Source organism: Desmodus rotundus, chromosome 12, assembly GCF_022682495.2.
Source record: "Desmodus rotundus isolate HL8 chromosome 12, HLdesRot8A.1, whole genome shotgun sequence".
Lineage (NCBI taxonomy): Eukaryota > Metazoa > Chordata > Mammalia > Chiroptera > Phyllostomidae > Desmodus > Desmodus rotundus.
In genome coordinates, this window is record NC_071398.1 from 56,815,780 (window position 1) to 56,825,910 (window position 10,131).

Consider the following 10,131-nt stretch of genomic DNA (forward strand, 5'->3'; position numbering starts at 1 on the left):
AGGCCCTCCACCTCCTCTCCTCCCCGAGGCTCGGGAAAGTGGTCCCCAGCGCCAGAGCCACTGCGAGCAGGGCGTGGGCGCGGTTTATAATTAGAATCCAGGGGGCACCAGGCCCCGCCCCTTCTGTTGTGTTTCTTCTTCTTCTTCTTCTTTCTGTTGGCTGTTGGGGGAGGGGCGCTTCTGCCCCACACCTTTCCTGGACAGTGCATCTCAGCAGCCCAGATCCGGGCGGTGGGCGCGGGAGACTGGGGCAAAAGCTCTCCCCGCCCCTTCCTAAGGAGCCGCCCGCTCAGCCGGCGCTCCGCCCGCTACGGCGAGTAGGCTGGCCAATGGAGAGGGTGGCTGGGGAGGAGGGGACCCCGACTCCACAAGTGCTGAGCGCGCCGCTGTCAGGCGACGGCAGCAGCAAGATGACCGGAGCGCAGTGTGGACCCACAGCTCTCCGAACGCGACTTCGTCCCGCCTGAGCGAGGTAGGGGCACGGGCCAGGGCCGGGGCTGGGGGCGCCGCGTTGTCCAAGGGCTTCGGGGTCCCAAATACACTGTTAAACTGGAAGGAAGCAAAACAAAAACTTTTCAAACACCCATCTCCGGGCGCTGAAAACATGCATCTCTGGGCAACGAAGGAACCCAGCACGGTCGAGCTGCTCTTGGACACTTGTGATTTACGAAGTTTGGGAAAGGGTCAAGTCCCAATGGTAGAACCGACTGGCGGTAGGAGGTAGTGGAAGCGGCGGTTGGTCGGAGGGGGGGGAGGGAAGGCGCTTATTTCTGGAAATCTTGTAGACAAAGAATATTGGGGGAGGAGGGGTCAGGGCTCAGACTTGTACTTGCAGTCCAGTGGAGTGGAATTAGATGGGGCACACGGAGCTCCTGGGCGCCAGAGCTTCTGCTGTCCCGGGATGGGTGGGGGCGCCCTCGCCTCAATTCATCCACTTTGATCCCATTGCCGCCGTACCTGGCACCACTTAAACAACTTGCGAGTAGACTTCTGCTAAGGAGGGCCACGTCGCGTTCCCTCCACACTTTCTAGAAATCTGCGGAGGAGGCAACGTGCTGGGGGAGGGCGGCAAATAGCACTGCTCCCGGTAGCTCTCCTGTGAGTTTCTGCAGAGCAGCTTTGCGCTGGGCGCCAGGAATGCAGAGGCACGCATTGTTACCAGGGGGATAACTTCTATGCGTCGGCGATAGCCCCATTGACTAAAAATACTCCTTATATAATCAAGGAGTATCCGAAACTCTGGGGGTTTATTGCAATGTCTCACAAATGGTTTTTGCCCGGCTGCTTTACATAGTCTTGCAATTGACTATGAGGAAAGAAAGTAGAGGCAGTTGCTTAGCAGAGGCCTATTTATCTCAAGGCCAGGGCGGGCTTGGCCGCCCAGACCACGCAGCGCCCTCGAACCCCAAACACACCTGCTGCCGAGTTATTTATTAATAGAGCCCCAACACGATTTAGCTGTCAAATGACTTTCGCGCCTGTCTCATTTCTAGCAGCTCAGTTAGGAGACGGTTCTAGTCTCTTTGGGCTGGAAGGCGGTGGCCTGCAGAGATGTGGGCCAGCACCTCAATCGGGCGCTTGGATCTCCTCCTAGGAGCCTGGGAGCTGCTGAGCCGGGGGCCGCTGGCCGGGTGGGGGGAGGGGAGTGAGAGGGACGGAGTGGGGTCAAAGGGGCTTGCTTCTCCATTTTTCCCATTTCCATTTGAGTGGACGTGACCACAGGGAGACTTTTCATCTTGTTGGAATTTTCAGTTGGAGCGAGTTTTTGTTGTTGTCGGTCATTTTCCTAATCTTTCTTCCCCTCCTTCCTTTTTCCTATTTTTAAAGCCATTTGTTTTTTTTGCAAGAGATAAGAATTTGATTATTTAAAAAAAAAAATCCCTCTCCCTGCGCTCTCTCTGTTTCCTTAAAACAAATCCACGAAACGGGAGCAGTGCCTTAGCTGGGGTGAATTGTGCCGGAGTGCTGTGGTTTTTTCCCCTGACTCTCTTTGTAACTTGTTTCAGGCTGAGGTTTCCGAGACCTCTGCAGCCCAGACACGCAGGAAGCCTGGGAAGCCTGGATCTCCCCCGCTGAAGCGCCCCCGCGGCCAGCGCAGGCTCTCTTGCCGCCTCACTCTGCCCTCTAGCGTTCTCAGTGGAGCAGCGCCACCCCGCCACCTGGGGACGCGGTGTGCACCATGGGGCCCACCGGCTCCCCGCTCGTCAAGGCCCTCCGCCGCTCCGTCTCCGATTACGTCAACTATGACATCATCGTCCGGCATTACAACTACACGGGAAAGCTGAAACAGAGCCAGGGCGCGGAGGAGAGCGGCCTCAAAGTGACCTCAGTGGTGTTCATTCTCATCTGCAGCTTCATCATTGTAGAGAACATCTTTGTCTTGCTGACCATTTGGAAAACCAAGAAATTCCACCGGCCCATGTACTACTTCATCGGCAACCTGGCCCTCTCAGACCTGTTGGCCGGGGTGGCCTACGCGATCAACCTGCTCTTCTCCGGGGCCAACACCTACAAGCTCACGCCCGTGCAGTGGTTCCTGCGGGAGGGGAGCATGTTTGTGGCTCTGTCCGCGTCTGTGTTCAGCCTGCTGGCCATCGCCATCGAGCGCTACATCACCATGCTGAAGATGAAGCTGCACAACGAGAGCAACAGCTGCCGCTCCTTCCTGCTCATCAGCGCCTGCTGGGTCATCTCGCTGGCGCTGGGCGGCCTGCCCCTCATGGGCTGGAACTGCGTGGGCGCGCTGCCCGGCTGCTCCACCGTGCTGCCGCTCTACCACAAGCACTATATCCTCTTCTGCACCACGGTCTTCACCGTGCTCCTGCTTTCCATAGTCATCCTCTACTGCAGGATCTACTCGCTGGTCAGGACTCGCAGCCGCCGGCTCACCTTCCGCAAGAACGCGTCCAAGACCAGCCGCAGCTCGGAGAAGTCGCTGGCGCTGCTCAAGACGGTGATCATCGTGCTGAGCGTCTTCATCGCCTGCTGGGCGCCGCTCTTCATCCTGCTTCTGCTGGACGTGGGCTGCAAGGTGAACACCTGCGCCATCCTCTTCAAAGCGGAGTACTTCCTCGTGCTGGCGGTGCTCAACTCCGGCACCAACCCCATCATCTACACCTTGACCAACAAGGAGATGCGCCGGGCCTTCATCCGGATCCTGTCCTGCTGCAAGTGCCCCCGGGGAGAGGCGGCGGGCAAGTTCAAGCGCCCCATCATCGCAGGCGTGGAGTTCAGCCGCAGTAAGTCAGACAACTCGTCCCACCCCCAGAAGGACGATGGGGACAACCCAGAAACTATAATGTCTTCTGGGAACATCAACTCTTCTTCCTAAAACTGGAAGCTGCTGACCTATGGGGAGTGTTCTTGCACGGTCACCCACCACCCAGTGTTCGGGAAACGTCTCTGTGCCTCAGAGCTGCGAGGGAGGAGCTGCGGGAGCTGAGGGAGGGTGGAAGGAAGACGAGGTGCTCAAAGGTGCCGGGTGGGGTCCTGGGTACAGTTAGTCCTGTGAACAATGCGCTGGGGAAGGGTGGAGAGCAGGTCCGAGCTGGGAGTTTGTTTCCTCCCCGCCCCCCTGGAGCCTTGATTTTGCACTGAGCCAAAGGTCTAGCATTGTCAAGCTCGCGAAGGGCGCCCTTGGCCCTCCTCAAAAGACCAAGGGCCCCTTGTGGGAGTGTCTGTCTGGAGCTTTGAAGAGGAGATGTCATCTTTCACTTCAGTTTCCAGCCATGTGAGTGTGTGCACTTCTGCTTCTCTGGCGACGCTCCAGAGCCCACCCTCCCGTCCCCTTCCCCTACCTGGCGCGCAGTGGGGCCGGGGACGTGGCATGGCCCATTTCTCCACCGTCTGCCCGCTGAAACGCAGAGTCCAGGAGGCAGACTGAGAGGGAACGGTTTGACTCGTTTGGCAGTTTCATTTGCTGAGGCCAAAGTTTCCACGAAACCTGGATCTGTTTTTTGGAATTTGGTTGTAGTCACTTTGAATTTTTTTTTTTTTTTTTTTTGGACATCTTTACAACGGAATGTGTCACAGTACTCTGCCATTGTGGCTGAAACCTGCCCAGGGAAGCCCAGCTTATCTAAACGGTATCAGCCAGGATCCTGGGCGTCCTAGGAGAAACAGAGGCACAAAACACCGTGAAGAGGGACTGAGGGGTGGGCTTTGTGAACCAAGCAGGGTTTCCTGATGAATTTGTCTAATGCCTGCAACCCCCGTCTTTGGCACTTTTGTTGATGTTTTATTTCAGAGTGTTGTGTGGGCCACTGCAATGGGATGGTTGGGTTTGGTTGTGTTCCAAGTGTTTTTCATGATTTTTGAATGTATTTGTTTCAGCATTTTATTGGATTTTTCTAACCTGTGTTAACACCAGTGAATGTGTATTTCTAGAGAAAGTATCACCCTCTTTGTGCCCTTAAAGCATTACTTTAACTGATAGGGACACCACAGGTTTCTCAGTTCATTGAGTAGTTCATGGAGCACGAGTGTAAATGTTACAAAGAATAAAAATACATTGCTGTCTGTTTAGAATGGTTTTCAGTGCAATTAAACCAAGAAATGTCTTTTTTAAAAAAAAGTATTTAATAGGTTTCTGACTTTTGTGGATCATTTGCACATAGCTTTATCAACTTTTAAACATTAATAAACTGGTTTTTTAAAAGATTCCTTTGTGAAGAGTATTTTAAAAATAATTATTAAGGTCTTCTATTTCACTCCATGGCTCTTTACAATCAGAGTTAAGGGCAAATGCCTGTTATTGTTTAAAAGATTTTTACCTTAACAAACTAGGGTATAAAAAACATGTGCCCCAGCTGGTGTGGGTCAGTGGACGGAGCGCTGGCCCGTGAACCGAAGGGTCGCTGCCGGTTCGATTCCCAGTCAGGGCACAAGCCTGGGTTGTGGGCCAGGTCCCTGGTGTGTGGGGAGTGTGAGAAGCAACCACACATTGATGTTTCTCTGCCTCTCTTTCTCCCTCCCTTCCTCTCTCTCTCAAAATAAATAAATAAAATCTTTAAAAAAAATTTTTAAAATATGTGGTTTGTTTAGAAACCACTCTTTCAGGAAGAGAAACTTCAATATGTGAACCTGAGGAGCAGTAAAGAATGAAAAACCACCTCCCTCTAAATACCGCACAGCAGGGAAATGTAAATGTTTGACTTGAATATCGCATCCACACCAAGCTAAATTTAGTCTAGTAATTCGGTCCTAAAACATGGGTTTTTAAAGAAATAACACAGAACAGTGTGGTTGTAAATTTTTAAATGATGAAACTCAGCGGTCAGCTCAAACATATCAACAAAAGCTCACATTCTTGGCTTACTACCAGCATGCTGGGGAAGTGGGGATGTGGATACGAGAGATAAGAGCAAATCAGTTAATTTTTCAGGACGCTGCCTCAGTCTCTCCCAGTCTACCCCCTGAACATTCTGGGGCTACGCAGCATCCCTGAAGCAGTGAGTTGTAGCATCAGGCTGAATTGAAGTCACCTTCTGTCTGGAAACTTCCAGTTCATAGTATCTGCAAGCTCTTAACATCTCTAGTCACTAATTTCTCCAACTCTGAAATGACAGCAAGCGTACTCTACAAGCCAAACAGAATTCCTGCCCTACCTAGTTAGTGCTCGTTGTATCCTCATTTTCCCTGGGGGTCGAATGGAAGCATTTTGGTGTGCCTGGCCCTCTGGCGTGACTGTTACTCAGAACGTGTGCTTCCCAGTGTTGTTGAGGGTGCACAGGACACAGTTGGGACGTGAAGATAAACCTCACGTAACAGGGTGGATGTCACTTCTGGGTAAGGTCAGCTGTGGGAAACACAAGTGCGCTCACTAAGGAAGCCCTGGGTCACACCCCCTGGCTTCCTGAAGGAAATGCCAAAAATGCTCTGAAGACAAAAGGCTGGAAACAAACCGGAAGGTCTGTCCATCTGTCTGCTGAGGCGGAAGGCGTGAGCTCATGCCACCCTCACTTCCTAGAGCTCTCATTACATAGCCAAGCCTCATGGCAAAGCAAGTCCGTCTGGGGGTTCTGGGGATGATAAAGGGGTCCTGCCCCGGGATGTGGCTTTCTAAGCAGAGCGTGACTCAACTCGACCTGGGGGAGATGAGACAAGGCAGCTGGCCTTGGTGGGAAGGGGGCTAGGCGCCAGGGAGGACGGCCTCGCTTGCCTACTTGGGAGCACAGGATCAGGTGACGAGATATGCTTTGTTCCTGGAAGCCGCAGGCCGAGCATTTCATTCCAAGCAAGGCGGGCAGTCACGGACGGTGTTCCAAGGCGTGGGTAGGACAGACCCCTGGTTCTGGTCAGGACACTGTGGCTGCGAGGAGGGGCATCTTGGTCGCATCCCAGCGTGAGTGTCTGGGTTTAATTCAGTATGTCCTGAGCATAGAAGATGGGGAAAGCAAACAAATTAAACCCCAGTAACTATGTGTTTATACTAAAATAAACATCCATCAAATTTTGATTAAAACATGTAGAATTTTAAACAGTCTGTGCAACCTTGACATATTCCTTTTTTATTTTGAGATTTTATTTACTTTCAGAGAGAGAGGGAGGGAGAGAGGAAGAGGGGGAGGGAAACATAGATGTGCAAGAGATACATCGATTGGTTGCCTCTCACACGCCGCCAGATGGGGACCTGGCCCACAACCCAGGTATGTGCCCTGACTGGGAATCAAACCAGCGACCTTATGGTTCACACACTGATGCTCAGCCCACAGAGCCACACCTCCAAAAAGTACCATTGGCTCATAAATATTTTAGCAGTTAAAAAATGACATCAAATGATACTTTATTCCCAACTATATCAAGTTTGATTATAACTTTACAGAAACTTCAAATAAAAATCTTCTTGCCCTTCTTGCCCTACATCTGGCTGGTGTAGTTCAGTGGATTGAGCACAAGTTGCAAACCAAAGGGTCACCAGTTCGATTCCCAGTCAGGGCAAATGCCTGGGTTGCTGGCCAGGTCCCCAGTGGGGGCCATGTGAGAGGCAACCACACATTGATATTTCTCTCCCTCTCTTCCCCTCTGTCTAAAAATAAATAAATAAAGTCTTTTAAAAAAATCTTGTTTTCAAGTATTATAAGTAGAAACATTTCTCTAACTTGAGCCACTGTTCTTAGAAATTCATACTTTCATAGTAACAGGAATTTTGCATTCATGCTAATTACATACTGGATTCTATTTTAGTAAAGTCAACACTTGGGTTGTGATTTATGGCATCTCTCCTTTTCCCTCCAATATAAAAAGTCTTGTAAAGATTTTAGCTTTACTTTTGTTCAAATTGGGTTGATTTCTGCCCTGGAAATGGCCTGTGCTAAGGATATGCCCAGGGCCACAATACTCTCGTAGTACTTCTGACCTCGGCTGTGCTTTTGGGTGACTTTGCCTCCATGTGCCTCCATTCAGCACATCGCTGGGACCCCTCAGGTTTGCCAGGCAATGGCGAGTGCAGCTCTGTTGGGAGCCACGCCCTGAATAGCCGCTTCAGAAGGATGGGGGGCTCCACTGGAGAAACCCTCTGAAGCGAGGACGGGACGTTGAAGTGAATCTGAATGTTAGCAACTGCATTTTCAATTGAGATGCGAGGGATAATACTCAAGTGCCACATGAAAGAATTCTAACTATAAAACAAAGATTTGATCTTATTAATAGTCACTGGCTCACAGATTAATCCACAGTATTGGCACTAATGAGTTTGTATGATCTCTGTGTAATGTTGAGTTCCTATTTTTTAAATCTCGTTCACACTCAGCTGGAAGGGTGTTTGCTGAGGACATCTAACTGTTGAGAGACCAACCTAGACTGATCTCATTTGTCTCCCAACTAATTAGACCCAACTAGATATGCCTACATTGTTCTAACTCGGTTTTAAACATTGTGAGGAAGGACTCACAAGTAACCAGAAGAAACCTTTATACAGGATCTTTTATTCTTTCCCTGTGGACGCCCTAAGTTCTGATGAGAAATCAGAATAAATCACATCATTTCCCCACCCTCCCTTCCTGCTTTTTTGATGTGTGCTTCACGTGGTCCAAAGAAAGGGACTCAAAATATTCTCCTACATACACAACGGCCTTCACTGCCAACTTACTAACTGGGGAGAGTCACCTCGCAGAATACCTAAGCAAGCAACGTCTGCTGGAATCGTGCAAAACCTTGTAATTATCTGCAACGAAAAAGGATTTTGAACCAGTGGTTGAAGGAGCTAGGAGACCCAGGAAGAACATAATTCTGAGTGAGGATTAGACCTCGTTTAATTCAGTCTTTTCTCAGCCCTTGAGCAGAGCTGGGGCCAAGAGCAAGCTTGGTTCCCGATGAAGAGAGTGCCCCTAATACATCCTGTACTCCCTGAGCTTTCTTCTCGGATGCAGGCTTTCAAGTGATTCCTATTTTTCCCATGCTGTCCTTTTTATCCCTTCGAGGACTGAGGATTAAAAATCAAAATTAGCTCTGTGCATGTCCATGAGCGAAAGCCAAGTGTGGACTGATGATTTGACCAGGCGTTGCTACATTTTGTTTTATTGAAGCACCTTCCTGTGACCACCAACCAGCTCCTGTGTTAACAGTGGGGAAACACCTTGCGGCAAGTACACACTGTGGAACACTGTTCCGCAACCGAAATGGAACTACTGGTGATGCTTGCTGCCCCTTGCATAAATCTCACAACCTTAAGTTGAGCTCAAGAAGCCAGCCGGCCACCAAAGAGAACATACCGCGTGATTCCACCTAGGTGAAACCCAAGGACAAAACTAATCTGTGGAGACAGCAAATCAGAAGAGTAGTTGCCTGGGGTGGAGGATAAACTGCAAAGGAAGCTGAGGGAACTTTTTAGATTGTTAGCAATGTTCTATATCTTAATTTTTTAGAGTGTTTACTTGGGTATATACATTTGTCTAAACTTATCCAACAATATTCTTAGGATCTGTGAAATTAAAAAAAAAATCAGTGTGGTGGACTTCCCCTTTTGAGCTTGGGACTTTCTCTGTGAAATTATCGAAAGATTGCCAGAGCTTGGTAGAATGGGAGCCAGGTTCCCACGTGTCTCACAGAGGGGACAGGCTCGTTTCAAGTGTCCCCTGAGGGTCTCAAACCAGAATGTGAAAGTGCTCAGTCATTGCGACCCCCTGATGGTGTTTTCTCTGCTCCTCCAGGATGCGACTTTGCGTGTGGGAAGGATTTCTGTGTGTCGGGGGAGTCTCGCAGGTTGTGGTGCGGCCTGGTCTCGGTCTTAGCTCTCTGTGGTGCATTGTAACGAACTCCGTGAGCGCACTGCAGGGGTCTCGAAACTTTCTAGTTCAGGCGCCACGCGGACGGGGGTGGGGGTGGGGTGCCCAACCTTTTCTTACCGCCTGAGCCAATGTATGAAAGGTCAGGTAACAACACGTGTGTGGGGACAAGTGCTGCCGTGTTAGACAGAGATGGGCAGAGTGATGGGCAGAGACGGGAGACCAGGAAGGCAGGCTCATGCTCTTGAGGGTGGTGTAAGCTTTTGTGATGGGACACCTTGTTCACCTGGGCTCAGCCCGGTCAGTGGGCTCCTTCCTTCCAGCAGCTCGGGGAGTCACTGCAGAAGGGCCTTGGGCCCTGCCGGCGTCCTGGCGCCCACTAATTAGAAAAGCTAGAGAGGGTGCATGGGAGGGAGTAGGGGCTTATCTACTTCCCTCCAGCGCCAATCCCATTATCATTCCACCTTTCTGCTTTTTGCTGATACCAGGACAGAAAGAACAGCCGTAGGGGAAGCCCTGGTTGGCTCTTGCTCCCTGCTCCCACTCCTCCTGCACCCAGCATTCACCCATCCGCTGCAGGGATGCTTGCCCTAGGCTGTGCGTTTGCTGGTTCTTGTCTTCACAGACACCAGGGATTGACGCCTTCCCGGAGCTCTGGTGCTTCAGGGACTCCTTCCCTTTGGGGTTCAGGTGGCGTGTTGTTGATGTAAGCACCTCCAAGCCTGTGAGTAACTTTTCAATACCAGTTTATCGGAGCCCAAACTGACCCCAATTGCGAGGAAACAAGATCGCCAAGTGCCCCTGAGAATACCAGCGCTGCAGTTTCTTTTATGCATTTGAAATTCAGGAGGGAAGATGAAGGAAGGTGACCTGAAAGAGGGAGGAAGCCAGGCAGGGATGGGATTAC

General features: G+C 50.7%; 1 protein-coding gene across 1 annotated transcript; it reads left to right on the forward strand.

Annotated features, from left to right (window-relative positions):
* Positions 1-234: 234 nt before the first annotated feature.
* S1PR1 (sphingosine-1-phosphate receptor 1) lies at positions 235-4,659 on the forward strand. Its single transcript, XM_024570323.4, has 2 exons — positions 235-472; positions 2,007-4,659. The coding sequence occupies exon 2, from the start codon at positions 2,180-2,182 to the stop codon at positions 3,329-3,331; it is 1,152 nt and encodes a 383-aa protein (XP_024426091.1). The 5' UTR covers positions 235-472; positions 2,007-2,179; the 3' UTR covers positions 3,332-4,659.
* The last annotated feature ends 5,472 nt before the right edge of the window (positions 4,660-10,131 follow it).

Coding starts and splice junctions, on each gene's coding strand:
- S1PR1 (XM_024570323.4), top strand. CDS start 2,180: ATGGGGCCCACCGGCTCCCCGCTCGTCAAGGCCCTCCGCCGCTCCGTC.